Source organism: Phyllobates terribilis, unplaced genomic scaffold, assembly GCF_046119375.1.
Source record: "Phyllobates terribilis strain yellow unplaced genomic scaffold, ASM4611937v1 Scaffold_13__5_contigs__length_258822181, whole genome shotgun sequence".
Taxonomy (NCBI): domain Eukaryota; kingdom Metazoa; phylum Chordata; class Amphibia; order Anura; family Dendrobatidae; genus Phyllobates; species Phyllobates terribilis.
In genome coordinates this window covers 155,928,007-155,948,751 of record NW_027362773.1, presented here as the reverse complement: position 1 = coordinate 155,948,751, position 20,745 = coordinate 155,928,007, and the positions used below count along the sequence as shown (strand labels likewise).

General features: G+C 44.3%; 1 protein-coding gene across 11 annotated transcripts in view; it reads right to left on the bottom strand.

Moving 5' to 3' along the window:
- Window positions 1-20,745, bottom strand: part of SHANK2 (SH3 and multiple ankyrin repeat domains 2) — a 693,215-nt gene that overhangs the window by 243,593 nt on the left and 428,877 nt on the right. For all 11 annotated transcript variants that reach the window (XM_073658796.1, XM_073658795.1, XM_073658798.1 and 8 more), the window contains 2 exons: window positions 12,252-12,409; window positions 5,977-6,090 (listed from right to left, as the gene is read on the bottom strand). In XM_073658796.1, coding sequence (XP_073514897.1) covers window positions 5,977-6,090; window positions 12,252-12,409 — 272 coding nt within the window. The remainder of the gene's footprint in view (window positions 1-5,976; window positions 6,091-12,251; window positions 12,410-20,745) is intronic.

Here is a 20,745-nt window from a genome sequence, read left to right as displayed (position 1 = left end):
AACCCCAGAATGGCAATGGTAGATACACGCCCTGTACACAACCAAACACAATGCTCTCCAATCCCAGCTTGTTTTGTTACACTGTATACTGTTTTGCATTAAGCCACTGCCACCTTGTGGCCACAGAGTAGAATACACTCACACACAACGGGCAAAGGACAAAAAGTGAATCTAGAAACGTATATTGGGTATAGTATTGGGATTCTTTTATACAGTGGTCCCAGTGGACAGTTGTTGCCATGTACAATGGTGGAAAACAGCAATATTGCTGGCACCCTCCATAGGCACAACATGCACTTTGCATATAACGGTGTACGGTACTGAACGATCGCTGGATTCTTGCTACGTCTATACATGCAGCTTCATTAATGATAACCTTGATGTATTATGGCATATCCTCAAGCAGAATAGTATAGAATGGCTCCACATGATTTTAGGGGTTCAAGAATAGAATTCCAACATTGCAAGTGCAAACTGACACCGTACAGCAAAATCAGCGCTAAAAGACGGCAAGGGCGACTTCTCCTCTCCGACCCTCCAAAGCAATGCAAACATCTAGCATCTGTGCAGGGAAGCAAAAGCCCCAAGGGGGACATGGTCTCTTAATGAGCAATCATCAAACATTGGGGGGATGCGTATAAGGCCCTATATTACCATCCACACACAAGATATGCGAGAAGCTGCAGGATTTCACGCAGACCGCGGTTATTAGTCTATTGATTGCGCATTGATTTGGTTTGTATAAGTAAGGCAATAATACCCTCGGCACGCTAATTACTATGAGAGCAAATCTGCTTAGTTCTGCAGGCAAACACAATTATACCGCCACTTCTTAATTTAATTATACATGGCTTTAACCTATGAAGAGAGTGAAATCTACATGTAATACCATAGATGAAACAGTAACGTCTCCTTCCTCGATGGCACGCGGGACGTGCGACGATACTACGCCCTCAATGACAAAATACATTTATTATTTTACATCCCAATACATTGATAATGCGCCATTTCATTAGTACGGAGAGTTAGACTTCTGTTCCTCCACACATGCACAATTAAGCCTCTTTCAGTGACTTGGAGGTCACCCATCTGGGCATGGACCCTCTTATTAAGGAGCTGGTGAATGGGCGGTGAAAACAACCAGGAGCGGTCCTGTCTCACCAGCTCCCTTCCCCGACTGAAAAACAAGCGGCGCACACAATGCTCTTGCTGCGAATCTCTGGTTCCCATTGATTTTGGTGGGAACGATCGACCATCTAATAAGGGAATTCCCTTCTCTATCCCGACAGCAAACCTCAGGGCTGTTGGATTTTAGCTGCCCAATCCTTCCATTCTCTGTGAGAGAAGAGTCAACCAATGATTTAGTTACCTTACTCCATGAAAAAAAACAAAACATGCATGCTCATCTGAGGTGAGCAAGCATAGGTATGGGGAAGGCAAGTCAGGAGAGACAGCCATTAAATTTGTGTTACCATCTCTTACAATCACTGTTCAGCTGCCATCTGGTCAAAAATTGACTTAAGGCCTTCATACACATTAGAATAACGCTGGCCGAATCTGCCGATATCGACGAGCTCAGCTGACAGTCTAATGTGTGTGGACCCCAGAAAGATGATGTCTCGGGAGATAAGGAGTCAACATGTCAAATGTTAGAGGGCCGATCATTTTGTTCTCTAGGGGATAAGCCACTGCCAGAGATGTCTGACAGCATCTTTCTTTCTCATGGAGAACACGGGAGAGCTCGGCAAAGCGAACGCTCCTCTGTATGTGAGAAACCTGCTCACTGAATGATCGGCCGAACCATCGTTTGGCCAACAGCTTCTTATGTATTTAGAGGGCGCTTTAGAAGATAGTTCAGGAGAAGAGAGATAAGGTTTACAGACCAGACAGCGAGATCAATGATAACTCATTCTGCTATGTACCAAAGGATGAAGAAGCCAAACCATGCAACAATTTCAGAGGTGGACGGATGACCTAGGCAAGGAATGAAGCGTTTACAAGCACTGCTCTTAAGCTGGCCGGATCGCTGTATCTGCCAGGCTCCTCCGACGCTGCAGAGGATAAGTTGCCTGATATAGGATCATGGGAGAGCGCTCAGTTTGCAGCCACGCTATTGGTCCAAAATACTGATCTTCCGGAGCGCACTGTTCCCTGTAAAGTAGGAACCTGTGAGGCAAAGTAGCGGTGTCCTCCTGAAATAAGAACGTGACAGCAGCCTTTTTATATCCGCTTCTAACATTTGGAATTCTCGCTTTACATTTCTTCCTTCTTGTGCAGGATTAGAAAAACATGGCTGCTTTATTTCTGCTATCACAGCTCCGCATCGATGCTGAGAATATGGCAAAGCTGCAATGCCACATTCATCCCGAGAAAGGCTGTAGCGCTAGTAAACACTCTGTAAATCTCAGTACGATCCACCGCCAGAGCAGACTCCGACCAGAACAATGTGTTCAGTCGTTCTGCGCTCTTCCTCGATGATTTCCTGTACAGGCTAACCGCTGCAATGGCAGCCATGTGCGATTTCACCTTAACCCCAACCCCGCACTTATTAAAAAAAAAATTGAAATATGACTGGATCGTGACCCATTTACGAGCAAATTGCACACAGCATGGGGCAATAATTAATGTAGAACTACAAGGAAAAGCATGTCCTGTACTAGAACAGCTGGAGGTCTTCCCTGTAAGGATTTGGTGAGCTGGATGTCCCGCAGGCCACAGATAGGAGATGCTGCATCAGCGCAAATGATCCGACCATTCTGTAAATATCAGCTCACGTCTCGTTCTACCCGCTCTGTCCTCCGCCTACAAAATCTTTTTCCGAGTGCTTTATTGTGGGTGCGCAAAAGCCTCTAGGACATGCGAGAACCCATTAACATCGTTCTTGATAACAAGCAGTTTGCATGATGCGGATTCTCGAGTCAGAAGGTCCCGTTACCCCCTACGCCTTCAACTCTCATCCAAATCAGACGGTCTAAATAATGCACGGCGCCTACAGAAGCACAGTCATCTATGTAGGCTAATTACATGCGCAGCACAAATAAAGACTGGTAATGAAATAATGACTGGAAGATGACCCCCGCGCATGGGAATTGTCCTCGGCAATCCTGGCCGGAAGAATGGGAGAGGATAAAAAAAAAAAAGTCTTCGGACTAATTCATGGTAATGAGAGAATATAAATGAAGACACAAAAGTATCAAAGCTGCAAATGTTTCCAATTCATTACTTTGTGATCTATGACTGTGGGAGAAACCGGATAGGAACACTGATGAAGACATATTTTGGAGAGGGGCAGTGTATGGTGGGGATATTATACAGAGGGGTAGTGTGGGGATATTTTGGAGAGGGGCAGTTCGGGGGGGATTATTATAGAGACGAGCAGTGTGAGGGGATATTTTGTGCAGGAAGCACAGTGAGGGGCAATTAATTATTCAGTAAGGCAGCATGGGAGATTTTTATTGATGGGGCAGTATAATGAAGCTTTTATTTTTAAGGCCACCATGTCGGGACGTGGTGCTGAAGACGGAGAAAAGGGAAGTCTGGAGAAATAAGCTTTGGGCAATAAATCTCATCATGGCGTCTGTGCTACAAGGAGACAAAAGGGATGGGAGCGATTCCAATCAGAGAACATGTCACCCATAAGGTGTTGTAAATTTTACTTTGTGATCCAGCTTGCGTCTCATCGGTGCTGTGGTTCCAGTATGGTCTGCAGTCTGATGATGGCTGGTAACAACAACTCCCAGCATCTCCTTAAGGACATACTGGCAATTGTAGGTTCATGCAATACAAATGTATATGGGGCTAACCTGACATTACAATTGATCGATGTACTAAGCTTGGTGCTGTATACATGTACTGATGGTGTTTCTGGCGTTGCATTCACGTACTGACAGTATTTCTGGTGCTGCATTCATGTAATGACAGTGTTTCTGGCTCTGCACTCAAGTACTGGCGGTTCTGGAGCTGCATTCATGTACTGATGGTGTTTCTGGCGCTGCAGTAATGTACTGACGGTGATTCTGGCACTGAATTCATGTACTGACAGTGGTTCTGGCACTGCATTCATGTACTGACAGTGGTTCTGGTGCCGCATTCATTCAATGATGGTGGTTCGGATACTGCATTAATGTACTGATTGTTGTTCTGATGCTGCACTTATGTGCTGACAGTGATTCTGATATTGTACACATTGCAATCCATAACATGCTTCAAGGCTATGTTAAAATTTAAAAAAAAGTGTCAAAACTTAGAGATTTGAGATTGTGAGAAGGATTTGTCGAGTTTCTGCTCCATAAGGACATACTGGGAATTGTAGGTTTATACAATACAAATGTATATGGGGCTGACCTGACATTACAATTGATTGCTGTACTAAGCTTGGTGCTGTATACTTGTATTGATGGTGTTTCTGGCGTTGTATTCACATACTGACGGTGTTTCTGGAGCTGCATTCATGTAATGATGGTAGTTCTGATACTGCACTCATGTACTGACGATGGTTCTGGTGCTGCATTCATGTATTAACGGTGGTTCTGGTGCTGCATTCATGCACGGACGGTGGTTTTGGTGCTGCATTCATGTAATGATGGTGGTTCTGGTGCTGCATTCATGTAATGATGGTGGTTCTAATACTGCATTCATGTAATGATGGTTGTTCTGGTGCTGCACGCATGTGCAGATAGTGGTTCTGATATTGTACACGTGTTGCAATCCACAACATGCTTCATGGCTATGTTAAGACTTAAAAAGTGTCAAAACGTAGAGATTTAAGATTATCAGAAGGATTTGGTGAGTTTCTGCTCAAAAAAACTCAATTTAAGTTAGCATGTGTACACACTGATTTTTTTGGAGCAGAAACTCTCCAAATCGTTCTCAAATACTCAATATTTGGTTCCGGTGATTTAATGTACTGGTGGTGGTTCTGGTTATGTATTCATGTAACTACCCCTTTAAAAAAAAATTGTGACCCTTGGGATTAGTTCAGTATGGCAATGTGGTCCTTGGACCAAAAAATTTGTGCACCCCAGCTCAAAAGGGATCTGAGCCATATGGAATATTTGTAGTCTAGCCGAGTAAATATGTTGCCAGGTTCCTCATCTGGGATTCACTTCCAAAGTCCCCTGAATACACGGAGTGAACGTGGTCCACAAATATGGCCGTGCTCCTGGACTGATGGTACACGGTATATAAATATTACTGTTAAGAGGTTATATTCTGTTCACGTCGTGCTACATCACTGGCAGCTTCTTCCCTTACGGTACCTTTGCGACCCTGTTTTTGGCATTGTAATCCCAAGAACGAGCAAAAAATGGTCTTTGCCAAACTAGCAATGAGTAAAACCCGCTATATGCAGCATGTATAGCCTCACATAGCAAAATGCAAATCCACACCCAAAGATGAGCACTCCGCAGTTTTCACCCCATCTCCCTTATTCTGTAATCATGGACGCCTTTGTAATCTTCCCAAGCTGTAAAATGTGCACCAAGAAAGCTATTAATTAAAGGGATTTTCCCAAGCAAAAATACCGCATAATTCCAAGAATGGAAAGCACTTTGCACGGCTCCCATGTATGTCACAACCACAAATGCCTGAAGTCCTTGTGGTCCTCGGATCAGAACATTATGTCAAGTCTAATGTGATATGATACTAAGGTGGAAGATTTTTCACACGAGCTGGCTGAGTATGGAGGTGTATTTAAATCTGCTAATTTCCTAGGGGTACCAAAAGTCTCAGCAGGCTTCCTGCAGAGCACTCCCATCTATACAAATGCCGTTTTCTTAGCATTAGTCTCTGCTCTCTTTCTGTCACACGTTGGTTAACATGCGCTTGATTCCTCCGCACCTTATCAAACACCTCCCTCACATGACAATGGCACAGAAATATATGCCGAGTGCTAAAAATACAGCACATCCTCACAAATCATATATTACATGGCTTAAAGGGGATTGATCAGCCAGTGCATTTCCAGGATCGTCTTACCTTGTCGCCCTTCACTTGGCTTCGGCTGAACTTCTTCCACACATTCTGCAGGAAACCATCCAACGTGCCCCCTGGCATTGCCTTCCCAGAATCCGCCTTCTCCAATGCTTACAACTGCAAACAGATTGAAAACCTCCCAATTAATATAAAGAAAGGTTTAGCTCTATTTTCTAGAGTTGCTTCTTAAGGGAAAAAAAAAAACAACAAAAACATTGCACAAATGTTAGCGAAGATCAAGATGTACATATTAATTCGGTAGAAGGGAGACTAAGCCATTTACACCTGAGCCTAGATGTCAGCGGGATATTCACCCCTGATTTTTCATTTTTTAAAATATTGTGCTAAGCTGACTTTTTTTTTTTTTTTTTTAATAAAAAAAAACATAAAAGCCATCCTGTCGCAACAAGGTGTACCCAATCAGGATGGTCCTTAATGCTAGTAATTCACCTTGCTATGTGCCCGCAGGCCTCAAAACAGAAGGGGGCAGAGAAGGACCTGGGTCTGACTGTGGAAATACATAGTCTGTCGAGCAGCAGCTTGATCGCGATCATTATATACAGTACAGACCAAAAGTTTGGACACACCTTCTCATTTAAAGATTTTTCTGTATTTTCATGATTATGAAAATTGTACATTCACACTGAAGGCATCAAAACTATGAATTACCACATGTGGAATTATATACTTAACAAAAAAGTGTGAAACAACTGAAAATATGTCTTATATTCTAGGTTCTTCAAAGTAGCCACCTTTTGCTTTGATGACTGCTTTGCACACTCTTGGCATTCTCTTGATGAGCTTCAAGAGGTAGTCACCGGAAATGGTCTTCCAACAATCTTGAAGGAGTTTCCAGAGATGCTTAGCACTTGTTGGCCCTTTTGCCTTCACTCTGCGGTCCAGCTCACCCCAAACCATCTCGATTGGGTTCAGGTCTGGTGACTGTGGAGGCCAGGTCATCTGGTGTAGCACCCCATCCTTCTTGGTCAAATAGCCCTTACACAGCCTGGAGGTGTGTTTGGGGTCATTGTCCTGTTGAAAAATAAATGATGGTCCAACTAAACGCAAACCGGATGGAATAGCATGCCGCTGCAAGATGCTGTGGAAGCCATGCTGGTTCAGTATGCCTTCAATTTTGAATAAATCCCCAACAGTGTCACCAGCAAAGCACCCCCACACCATCACACCTCCTCCTCCATGCTTCACGGTGGGAACCAGGCATGTAGAGTCCATCCGTTCACCTTTTCTGCGTCGCACAAAGACACGGTGGTTGGAACCAAAGATCTCAAATTTGGACTCATCAGACCAAAGCACAGATTTCCACTGGTCTAATGTCCATTCCTTGTGATCTTTAGCCCAAACAAGTCTCTTCTGCTTGTTGCCTGTCCTTAGCAGTGGTTTCCTAGCAGCTATTTTACCATGAAGGTCTGCTGCACAAAGTCTCCTCTTAACAGTTGTTGTAGAGATGTGTCTGCTGCTAGAACTCTGTGTGGCATTGACCTGGTCTCTAATCTGAGCTGCTGTTAACCTGCGATTTCTGAGGCTGGTGACTCGGATAAACTTATCCTCAGAAGCAGAGGTGACTCTTGGTCTTCCTTTCCTGGGGCGGTCCTCATGTGAGCCAGTTTCTTTGTAGAGCTTGATGGTTTTTGCAACTGCACTTGGGGACACTTTCAAAGTTTTCCCAATTTTTCGCACTGACTGACCTTCATTTCTTAAAGTAATGATGGCCACTCGTTTTTCTTTAGCTGCTTTTTTTCTTGCCATAATACAAATTCTAACAGTCTATTCAGTAGGACTATCAGCTGTGTATCCACCTGACTTCTGCACAACACAACTGATGGTCCCAACCCCATTTATAAGGCAAGAAATCCCACTTATTAAACCTGACAGGGCACACCTGTGAAGTGAAGACCATTTCCGGTGACTACCTCTTGAGCTCATCAAGAGAATGCCAAGAGTGTGCAAAGCATTCATCAAAGCAAAAGGTGGCTACTTTGAAGAACCTAGAATATAAGACATATTTTCAGTTGTTTCACACTTTTTTGTTAAGTATATAATTCCACATGTGTTAATTCATAGTTTTGATGCCTTCAGTGTGAATGTACAATTTTCAAAGTCATGAAAATACAGAAAAATCTTTAAATGAGAAGGTGTGTCCAAACTTTTGGTCTGTACTGTATAGATAGCATTTTTTTTAAAATAAAGAACAACAAATAATCCGTCAATAGCATCTGGTTTATAGATTCCAGGCTTTGCAAAGTAGTCAGTAGGAATACAGAATACACAAGATCCTATATGTCCAGGGCTGAAATGTGAAAACGTCACAATTATGTCAGCAATCAAGAGCGAAAACAGAAACGACGTTGATGTAATGACTGATACAACTGTTGATTCGTAGTCCCCAGAACTGTAAATTCAGACCCACGAGCAGAACATTTAAATTCCACAATGTCAAAGGGGCGGGATGGGACTCTGTTAACACAAATCACATGGTAGAAATCAGCACTGATCTCCATATTGATGGTGTAGATCACAATCCCATTAGTTCACCTTCTATCACTGGGTTCGGCTACAGAACTACGTGCTCTGTTTTGCACATAGTCTGAAACCATCCAAACCAGAGGTTAATTAAACGTGGCTTATAGATTGTCCAGAAGGTTCTGGTGCCAATTACCAAGTCACTGATATGGTTATACATCCAAGCTCCACACTAATTAATAGCGGCTTCTATAGGAATCTCTGCTGTACATGTATTATTAAACCTGTCCACAAAGGGCACTAATTTAGAAAAATAATAATACCTAGGTCAAATGTAAAAAAAACAAAAAAAACCCCAATCTAAGACGTTGAGGAACCAGGAAGATCCAGCTGAACAAATCTTCTAAAATCCATATTTTATTGGGTCATGCAAAAAATATTAAAAGTCCACCTTGGAGAGGAACAGCAAACGCGTTTCGAACTATAAGTTCTTAATCATTGCATCTAAGACGTTATCTCGTGATAACTCGATATGTGATCAATACTGAAACAAAAAATTACCGCTGCATGTCATACTCCCAGCAACATTCATCATCTATTCACAGAAATAGTGATAAATCCATGATCTCTTGGGGTCCGACCACAGGACTCCTCAGCCATCCATAGTGTTAGAATGGAGAGTAGTCTTCTCCATTCACTTCTACGTATCTATGGCAGTAGTAGTGCACATGCAGGAGCACTGCTCCCATGGACAGTGAATGGAAAGGTGAAGTTGGCAGGACCCTGGTCCAGTGACCACATCGGTAGTTCATGGCTGAGGGACCAGAGCCCTGAAATCCTCCACCGCTCTTCCATCTTGCATCTCCGGGTCCTTCTCTGATTAGTAGGCCCAGCACGATGTCGTGCTACAACAATGACATCACGCCAGGCCTACTAGTAAGAAGAAGCGCCAGAGATGCCTGCAGAGAGGAGAAGGTTTCCAGGGCTCTGGTCCAGTGGCTCCAGACTACCGATTTGGCCACTGGTCCAGGGTCCTGCAAATCTTTTTGTTCATCTCTAGCGGTCAAGCTTCCGTACCACCCCCTTATTCATATGGGCAACACAAGACCCCCATCCTCTTGATCAGGGAAGATTCCCGCAAGTCAGAGCCCAGGATCATGCATTTATTACACATCCTGAGCATTATTGATTAATAAACCCTAAGTGCTCTAGAATAAACCACTCTTTGAAATTTTGTGCATAGTATAATTCTAACTTGTCTGGCTTACAGAAAATCTCTTGACCTTGAGCTGTAGGGTTTACAACTTTGACATAAAGCTTTTCAATCACAGACAGCAAGCAGAGATCTTGAACATTTAAAAAATATTTTTAAAAAAAAATGACAAAGTTTCTTTGTAGAAACCTTTCAGGCCATTTCGCTCCTTCCAATATATACCTGATTTTACAAATGTGTTGGGGGTGGAGGTCTCAATTAAGGGAGAACCCCCTCCTCCAATTAATTACTTTAAGAGGCATAAAGCTCCTTGAAGCAATATACATATGTTACCAGGCCTAATGAGCCTCATGAAGTAAGGTATCGCCCACGGCCGTTCTCACATTCCAGCTGTTACTTATCTCAGCGCCGGTGACATAAGAGAAGCCCAAATCTTCATCTGCAGTAACCGGGGCCTATTACTAACTACGAGGTCCATACTTAATCCCCCGGACATGGACAGGTTTCCTCTCTTTAGCAGAACCATCCCCTGCAGTCTGATGCTGTCTGGTACAGAGCTGTGCAGCATGCTAATCACTAGGACTAATCGCCCTCATTATCTTTGCACGGAGAGCGGATTTTCAATCAGTTCCGCCATGTTTTCCGATTCAAACAATGGAATAATTTTAGCATTTCTACGCAATGGGAGAGGAGATTAAAAAAATTCTTCAAAGAAGCAATTTATCAATTGAATGTATTTTATACCATTCTCTGTTGGTTACATGGGGTTGTCTGGATTAGAAAAAAACATTTTGATTGACCCTATTAGGGAATTAATAGAGGGGAGGTGGGGGTCTTCTGTTCAGGATCCTCATCTTGGAGCTGGAAGACTTGTCCTGTTCTGCATCACGCAGACACTGAACAAGAAGGGAATGTGCACACGACACGTTTTACAGGCGGGTAAGTTTCGTTACCAGCCTAAAAAAGCACTGAAAAGAATGAACATATGCTCTGCAATGTAAAAATGATTCGCTGTTCACACGTTCCATCTTTTGAGCCTCTCTTAACAGGTTTCCAACGCCGCAAAGCGGTTAAAAGAGGTGCACGGTCCGTTCTTCAGGCGGCTTCTGCTTGTAAAAAAAAAAAAAAAAAAAAAAAAAATCACTATTTTATACATACAATTTTAAAAAAAAATGTTGCAAAAAATTGACTAAAAAAGGTGCCAAAAAATATTCTTCAGGAAAAATAGCGCTCACATTTTTCTGAAGCATCTTCTGCTTGAAAGACTCAGTGGGTAAGCCGGCATCTGAAAGACGTCGCGTGCGCATACCCTTCGGCTACCTGCACACTAAACGCTTTTTGTGGAATTTTTTTTTAGCAGATTCTCTCCAAAATGTTTTTTTCAAAAACTTTTTCAACTTATCCCTATGTACACTGCTAGGCATATAAGGAGATTTTCAAACTTTTTTTTTTTTTTTTTTTTTACTGAAGAGGTTTTTAAAAAAACGCCTAGTGGGAAAAAGTACGTGGTCCTTAATGAAAACCCTCGAAACTAAGCACTGTCCAATCAAAAGGCTGCAAAGAACACTTCAGGTAAAAAAAAAAAAAACTCTTCCAAAGCCACTTCAGTAAACCAAAACCTCCTCCAAATCTCCCCAAAGGACACAAAATGAAATCTGAAGTAATGATGAAATCCCTTTATTTTGCTGGCTGCTCCTTACGTGGAGCGGGCGGCCCGGGATCTCCAGTCAGGTTACGTTTCTTAGATCCCGTCATTTTACAATGTAACTGATGGTCTGGTAATCAAACAGTACACTTCACTTCATTAATCAAGCCCTAATCTGCCGAAGCCATCTGCTCAATAAAAAGGGAGGAAAAAGAAAAAAAAAACACATCAAGCCTTGTCTTTTCTCATTTCCTTTCCAAACCCCTCATTACCCAAGACAGACAGCTCTGATGTCTATAGCAGCACCAGATACATATGATGCCAGCGCCCAGAGCAAGGCAAATATTGTGCCCCCTAACCCAGCAATAAAACCCAGAGTGTTCCCTTAAAACTATTAATGCCCACTTTAGAAAGTATCAACACCACCCCCCTCATAGTGCCCTCTCCAAAAGCAAAAATACCACCGGTGTAAAAAATAAAATGAAGTTAATGCTCCCTTAATCCGAGCGACTGAGCCTTCATCTCAAAAAACAACAAAACAAAATGATGCCATCTGAGTGCCCCCTTTAGAGAGTATAAATGCCTCTATAAAAAGCAATGACTCCCCGAGTGCCCTCTCCAAAAGTAATAATGCCACCTTTGTGCCGTCCCCACAAAGGATGCACAAAAAAAAAGGATCAGATCCCACACTGGTCATCCGTAAAGTATCTGATTATCGTGAATACATTGTAATTATTAACATAGGAAGCTACATTTGGTCTTGTACATTTTTTTTAACCTGGCAATGAAAAAAGATACCATACAGATATAAAAACCGTACAATATGGATGGCAAAACAGATGAAAAATCATCCGTGTGACCGGCGATTGTAATAGGATGAGTGTCCAGAAAAGTATGAATGAGCTCTACAGTACCGTGGTGGTTTATTAGCCATCTTACCTCTTATCCTGTCGCCCTTGTGGAGTGGAATCTCGCCTTCTCCTTGAGGTTGATACGGCTTTACCACAATAAAATGCCTCCCCGGTAATGCACTGTACAGCTTGCGTTTTGGACCTTGGTAATCCACAGCAGTGGCCACCTCCTTGTTGGGACCAGGACTGAAAAATATAAAGATAGATTATCAGAATTATATTATGTCTCCAGCATAACATTGTGTTCTGAGGTGTTGGGATACAACTAGAGTGTACCATATATAGAAGTGTTATTTATTGTACAGGAGGAGGAGGTGAGCTGTGACATCACCTATTGTGAATGGTGGATCCTGTGTTATCTACTGTATATAGGGGTGTTATCAGTCATTGTACAGGAGGAGGAGGTGAGCTGTGACATCACCTATTGAGAATGGTGGATCCTGTGTTATCTACTGTATACAGCTCTGGCAAAAATTAAGAGACCACTACACAGTTTTCTAAAAATCGCCATCTCTACATGTCTGACAGTCGTTCCATTCCAATGTCAGTTGAAGTCCAACCACCGTCCACCTCATTCTACTTAATGTGCTTCTGATTAGGTGATCATCTGAACCAAATCTTATGTAACCAGGGAAAGTATAAAAAACACTGCTGTGGTCTTCACAATTCACTTGCAATAGGACAAGCTGGATGGCAAAACAAGTGCTAGGAATAGGCCAAAAGTAATTTGAATGAAAAAATTACTTTTCACCATGCCAAAGGAGTTAAAAAGAAAAAAGTCTTGAGTGAGGAAAAAAAGGGCTTAGTTCTGGCTTTACTAGCAGAGGGATACAGTGAGCGTCATGTTGCCTCCAGCCTTAAAATTTCGAAGACGGCAGTCCATTATAACAAGGTCAAAAAGCAGACATTGGGGACAACAAAGCTACAGACCGGCAGAGGGCGAAAGCGACTCTCCACCGACCGGGATGACCGTCATCTTATTCAAATGTCACTCAGCAACCGCAGGATGACATCAAGTGACCTACAAAAGGAATGGCAAATGGCAGCTGAGGTGAAGTGCACGGCAAGAACAGTTCATAACTGGCTCCTAGAGACCTCAAGTCATGGAAAGCTAGAAAAAAGCCTTTCATCAATGAGAAGCAAAGGAGCGCCTGGCTAAAGTTTGCTGAAGACCATAAGGATTGGACCATAGAGGACTGGAGTAAGGTAATCTTCTCTGATGAGTCTAATTTTCAGCTTTGCCCAACACCTGGTCGTCTAATGGTTAGATGGAGACCTGGAGAGGCGTACAAGCCACAGTGTCTGCACCCACTGTGAAATTTGGTGGAGGATCGGTGATGATCTGGGGATGCTTCAGCAAGGCTGGAATTGGGCAGGTTAATGTTTGTGAAGGACGTATGACTCAAACCGCATACAATGTTATCCTTGAAAAACACTTGCTTCCTTCTGCTCAGGCAATGTTCCCCAACTCTGAGGACAATACCCCATGCCACACAGCTAGGTCAATCAATGTGTGGATGAAGGAGCACCACATCAAGACCCTGTCATGGCCAGCCCAATCTCCAGACCTGAACCCCATTGAAAACCTCTGGAATGTAATCAAGAGGAAGATGGATAGTCACAAGCCGCAAACAAAGAAGAACTGCTTACATTATTGTGCCAGGAGTGGCATAAGGTCACCCAAAAGCAGTGTGAAAGACGGGTGGAAAGCAGCCAAGACGCATGAAAGCCGGGATTAACAATCATGGTTATTCCACCAAATATTGATTTCTGAACTCTTCCTGAGATAAAACATGAGTATTGTTATTTCTAAATGAATAAGAACTTGTTTTCTTTGCATTGTTTGAGGTCTGAAAGCACTGCTTCTTTTTTATTATTTTGACGATTTCTCATTTGCGGCAAATAAATACAAAATTTTTAGCTTTGAATTTCGGAGACATGTTGTCAGTAGTTTATAGAATAAAACAACAATGTACATTTTACTCAAAAATATACCTAGAAAGAGAAAAATCAGAGAAAATGAAAATTTTGCAGTGGTCTCTTAATTTTTGCAAGAGCTGTATAGAGGTGTTATCAGTCATTGTACAGGAGGAGGAAGAGGTGAGCTGTGACATCTACTCTGAACAATGGATCCTGTGTTATCTATATATAGGTGTTACTAGTCATAGCAATCATCAGGGCCGGCGTCAGCACCCGGCGCACCCGGGCAAATGCCGGGGCCCTGAGCAGGCAGAGGGGCCCACTGGCGGTCGCGCACCCCGCTGGGCTATGGGCGGAGGAGACCGGTGTCAGCGCCCGCCCTTCTCCGCCGCTTGCTCAGGGCCCCGGCAGCCCGATACTTACCTCTCCCCGTGCCTCCGCAGATCAGCTGTCTTCCTGCTCTGCGCTCCCTGTGACGCCTCAGGTCAGAGGGCGCGGTGACGTCTTTACACCGCGCCCTCCCCTGAGCCGTCACAGGGAGCGCTGAGCGGGAAGATACCGACAACGCTGGAGTTCGGAGCCGAGCAGCGAGCGGCAGGTAGCAGGTGAGGAGAAGGGAGGTGAGTATTTGATTTTTTTTTTTTTTAATGTATGGAGGCATGGGGCATTATAAAGAGGGGAGGGGGGCATCCTGCATGGGGCATTATAAAGAGGAGGGGTGACAGCCTGCATGGGGCATTATAAAGAGGGGGGGATTCCTGCTTGGGGCATTATAATGAGGAGGGGTGACAGCCTGCATGGGGCATTATAAGGTGGGGACCAGCCTGCATGGGGCATTATAAGGTGGGGAACAGCCTGCACGGGGCATTATAAAGAGAGGGGGGGACATCCTGCATGGGGCATTATAAAGAGGAGGGGTGACAGCCTGCATGGGGCATTATAAGGTGGGGAACAGCCTGCATGGGGCATTATAAAGAGGGGGGGATTCCTGCTTGGGGCATTATAATGAGGAGGGGTGACAGCCTGCATGGGGCATTATAAGGTGGGGACCAGCCTGCATGGGGCATTATAAGGTGGGGAACAGCCTGCACGGGGCATTATAAAGAGAGGGGGGGACATCCTGCATGGGGCATTATAAAGAGGAGGGGTGACAGCCTGCATGGGGCATTATAAAGAGGAGGGGTGACAGCCTGCATGGGGCAGTATAAAGAGGAGGGGTGACAGCCTGCATGGGGCATTATAAAGAGGAGGGGTGACAGCCTGCATGGGGCAGTATAAAGAGGAGGGGTGACAGCCTGCATGGGGCATTATAAGGTGGGGAACAGCCTGCATGGGGCATTATAAAGAGGGGGGGATTCCTGCTTGGGGCATTATAATGAGGAGGGGTGACAGCCTGCATGGGGCATTATAAGGTGGGGACCAGCCTGCATGGGGCATTATAAGGTGGGGAACAGCCTGCACGGGGCATTATAAAGAGAGGGGGGGACATCCTGCATGGGGCATTATAAAGAGGAGGGGTGACAGCCTGCATGGAGCATTACAAAGAGGAGGGGTGACAGCCTGCATGGGGCATTATAAAGAGGGGGGGCAGCCTGTATGGGGCATTATGTGGGGGGTAACAGCCTGCATGGAGCATTAAAAGGGGGGGGCCTGTATGGGGCATTATGTGGGGGGGAACAGCCTGCATGGAGCATTATAAGGGGGGGGGGCAGCCTGTATGGGGCATTATGTGGGGGGTAACAGCCTGCATGGAGCATTAAAAGGGGGGGCCTGTATGGGGCATTATGTGGGGGGGAACAGCCTGCATGGAGCATTATAAGGGGGGGGGCAGCCTGTATGGGGCATTATGTGGGGGGTAACAGCCTGCATGGAGCATTAAAAGGGAGGGGCCTGTATGGGGCATTATGTGGGGGGTAACAGCCTGCATGGAGCATTATGTGGGGGGTAACAGCCTGCATGCAGCATTATATGGGGACCGGTATCCTGTATGGAGCGTTATATGGGGGCCAGTATCCTGTATGGAGCGTTATATGGGGGCCAGTATTCTGTATGGAGCCTTATATGGGGGCCAGTATTCCGTATGGAGCCTTATATGGAAGCCAGTATTCCGTATGGAGCCTTATATGGGGGCCAGTATTCCATATGGGGGCCAGTATTCCGTATGGAGCCTTATATGGGGGCCAGTATTCCGTATGGAGCCTTATATGGGGGCCAGTATTCCTTATGGAGCCTTATATGGGGGCCAGTATTCCATATGGAGCCTTATATGGGGGCCAGTATTCCGCATGGAGCCTTATATGGGGGTCAGTATTCCGCATGGAGCCTTATATGGGGGTCAGTATTCCGCATGGAGCCTTACATGGGGGTCAGTATTCCGCATGGAGCCTTATATGGGGGTCAGTATTCCGCATGGAGCCTTATATGGGGGTCAGTATTCCGTATGGGGCCTTATATGGGGGCCAGTATTCCGTATGGGGTGTTATATGGGGGCCAGTATTCCGTATGGGGTCTTATATGGGGGCCAGTATTCCGTATGGGGTCTTATATGGGGGCCAGTATTCCGTATGGGGTCTTATATGGGGGCCAGTATTCCGTATGGGGTCTTATATGGGGGCCAGTATTCCCTATGGGGCCTTATATGGGGGCCAGTATTCCGTATGGGGCCTTATATGGGGGCCAGTATTCCGTATGGGGTCTTATATGGGGGCCAGTATTCCGTATGGGGTCTTATATGGGGGCCAGTATTCCGTATGGGGCCTTATATGGGGGCCAGTATTCCGTATGAAGCGTTATATGGGGGCCAGTATTCCGTATGGGCGTTATATGGGGGTCAGTATTCCGTATGGGGCCTTATATGGGGGCCAGTATTCCTTATGGGGCCTTATATGGGGGCCAGTATTCTGTATGGGGTCTTATATGGGGGCCAGTATTCCGTATGAAGCGTTATATGGGGGCCACTATTCTGTGTGGAGCGATTCACCGGTTTCTGAGCTATTGTGGAATTTACAATAGATATCACTCATGAAGTGAAATCTTTGCATTGTACTATATATATATTTCTCCGCCGTATCTCTGCATCATGAATCGTGGTATGTGTTAAAGGGGCCCACTGAGACTCTTTCGCCCGGGGCCCAGAAAAACCTGGAGCTGGCCCTGGCAATCATCTCACCATTATCACAGACATGATTACAGAGAAGTGATCTTTAGAGAATAGGAAGCATCAGCAAATTATTAGGCTCAGAGTAAAAACTGCAAGATTTCAGTTTTTTTTTATATAGAGAAATGAAAAAATAAAATGAAAGCTAGGAAATATGTGCAAAAAAAATGTGTTTACCATAAAAATTTGTTAAAAGCAGTAGTTCATTCGAATACACAAGTTCTTATGCTGAACTATGTCGAGTAAGAGAGCAGATAGAAGGGAAGGAGCCATCGAGGCTGTACAAGAAGTCACGGCAGATTTCGTTCATCTGTCGCGTTCTCACGAATACTGTTATCGCCCATGAAGGGTCGCTCCACATGTTACTCAGAATGTAATCTGCATATATTTACTAGGACTAATCCTGCCAGTCATTTCATACTGCCAGATGCATAATATGTGAAGTGGATCGTTCCTTCCAATTTCAAGGCAAATACGTATCATATAGGGGGAAGTATTTACTTTCAATTTATTTTTTTAATAAATATTCAGTGAAGCATGAGCGCAATGTCGATGCCACTGACAACTACCAGCTTATTAATACTGACAATGAAAAGAAGAATAAGACGGAGCTGTAACAGAGAGAGCCGGCGAAGATGGACCTCGATTGCACATCGACCCCATTCACTTGAATGGAGTTGAGCTCTAATACCAGACACAACCATTGGACAGGTGTGGCGCTGTTTTTTGGCAGAAAGAAGTCGAGTTTTACAAACGCTTTAAAGGCGTATGTTGTTTAGAAGTCCATGCATTACACAGATACACATAGACTATACTAGCAAAAGGGGATTATAAAGAGTGGACAGCCCCTTTAGAAGTGACAACCAATATTCTGGGCAGCTACAGACCACCAACATTGTCGCAGGGCCGGCGTCCTGTGAACATTTTTTTTGCTCAACTTTCCACAGTAGAAAAAGCAGCAGAATCTGCAGCAGAAAATCCGAGACCTGGAATGGAAAATCCTGAAATGTTGCTGTTTTTTTTTTTCCACGTTGGGTGACATTAAAAATCAGCAGCACTAATCAATTTACTCTTTGACTTTTTGGGGAATGCAGTTATGCAGCAGATTCTCTGCATGTGATTCAGTAGTGGAAAATCCAATGCATCCGGCGTACGGAAGTGAACCGTAAGTGTATGTGCTCATAGCTCTATCTGCAGTAGAAAAGTTGCAATGAAATAATCAATTTTTTTTTGTAAAATCAGATTGCAAATGATGAAAACTAGGGTAAAGTCTCATTCCCATCTCTGCTACTGTAATTTCCCATGCATTTTTTTTTCCAGAACATCTGCTGCACATTTGCCACGTGTGAACATACCCATAAATTGCTCATTACTTATTTCTTCTGCAAGGAGCCTGAAAACAATTGGGGGCAATTATTGAGACATGAGGTTGAAACACTGGCTATTAAATGGCTATGTTCAGCCTGTGCAGGCGCTATTGCCGGGACGCTCTCAGGCCATACTGGTGCAGTCAGCATTTTTCAGTTGTGAAAATGACAAATCAACGATTTAAGTGATTCAGGTGTGCGGCGAGTTAGCAGATTGCCTAGAGAAATAGTAAGAAATCTGATATCCCCCGAGGATTAGAGAAGTGTGTGTACCGTGTGCTACAATGAGCGGATCTGCATATTCGGGGTAGTTTATTTCCCAGAAGTCTCGGGGGACCTCTCCCTATAGAACGCAGCCGGCTGTGACCTCCATATTTATTCTTCCATTCACCAGAAAAATTGCAATAACAAAAAGCCGACTTTATTAGAAAGTGTCCAAATGTCTAGAGAGCGTGATGTGTGGATGGTAATTAAAGGAGCTGTAAAGGGCAGGATGCCGGGTACATGCATCTTCCTTCCAATGGTTTACTAGATTAATAAGTGCCTGGAGGATGTCGGCCGCCGGCGAAACTTGTCCTCTAAGTCACCCCTGAAGAGTCTGCGTCCAGGTGATGAGGAGGAACCAGAGCGAACTTTATAAAGGTCAGTAACAGTGGCCAAGCTGTCATTCACACCTCGCATGGGAGATCGCTGGGATATCTGTGCCGAAGAGAAGCTCGAGGGGAGACGAGCGCCACACTATGACGGGCTGCAATTCTGTCACTAATGGATTACATGTGTTTTGGGGGAAAAAAAAATCCTTTGCGCTTGTGAAATGGGAAGCACACTGACGTACAGAAAGGGACCAAAAGCAAAACGGATGAACATGGGTCCTTCCACAAAAATTAAGGATTGATGTCACCTGATCCTCGCTGTTCTGTTTGGGACTCAGATATCCTTTCCTTTGCTATGAGCTTTTACCTAGTTACCTTAGTGCTATGCAGACGCCATTAATAGGCCATGTTGTGTCCTATATTGTGCTCTGTATATCTGCTGCGCACATCCAGCAAGGTACTGATATTAGGTGTTAGCCAAGTAATAAGCACATCCATACTTTCTGGTAATGCTGCAGAGAGCATAAAGCAGTCCTGTTTCCCATCAGTAGAGGCCACAGAGCTGCAAAGCTAAATAGCAAGTGAGGGTGAGTAGCACTCACCAGGTGACTGGGACCGAACATCACTGGATGAGCCTCCATACTTCAGCTTTCTACTAAGCGCTTTATGTCACTATAGACCTGTACTCACAGCTACACTGCTCAGTACTGTTGTGTAATGTTCTCCATGCCGCTTCCGGACATGTGCTACATAGAGAGAGAGGAGCAGGAATGCCTCATGTCTGTATGTGCTGAGTATGGGAGACACCATAGTAGCTACTCCACCACTACTTCATAGACAACTAGAAATTATAGATGGAGTCAACAGATATGCAAGTCATATGATGGCCAGATACAGTGTTATTCCTCAGGTGCACACACACAAGACAGCTTATTCTGACATGACAGATAGGTTTTAATTGTGTCCAAACATCAACAACAACATATTCGTACACCATGCTTAAGGGGTTATTTACCACTAGACAACTTCTGATTAATTAAATGTGGGAAACAGAAAATAAATACAGCGTATATACTCGCCTTCCGCAGCGGCGGCATTCCAGCGATGTTGGTGCTTCTGTTCCCGAGGGATGACATGATAATGTTGTGTCATGTGACTGCTGAGGCTAATCAACAGCCGCGGACTGGCAGCACCATTTACTGTTTAGTCTGCTCTGATAGAATAGTGATGAGCTGCAACCAATCATCCACCGCTGATTGGCTGCACCAGTCACATGACACGTCAGTGTCAAGTCACCTGCCGGTAACAGCAGCGCAGACACTGATGGATCTGTGCCACTGCAGAAGGTGACTATATATTTATTTTGTATGGGGCTATGAATTAAGCAGGTGTTGTCCACTAGTGGAAAACCCCTTTAAATATCTGTATTTTATGTTCATACAGAGTATTTAATTTTTTTTTTTTTTTACTAGACCAAAATAGAAT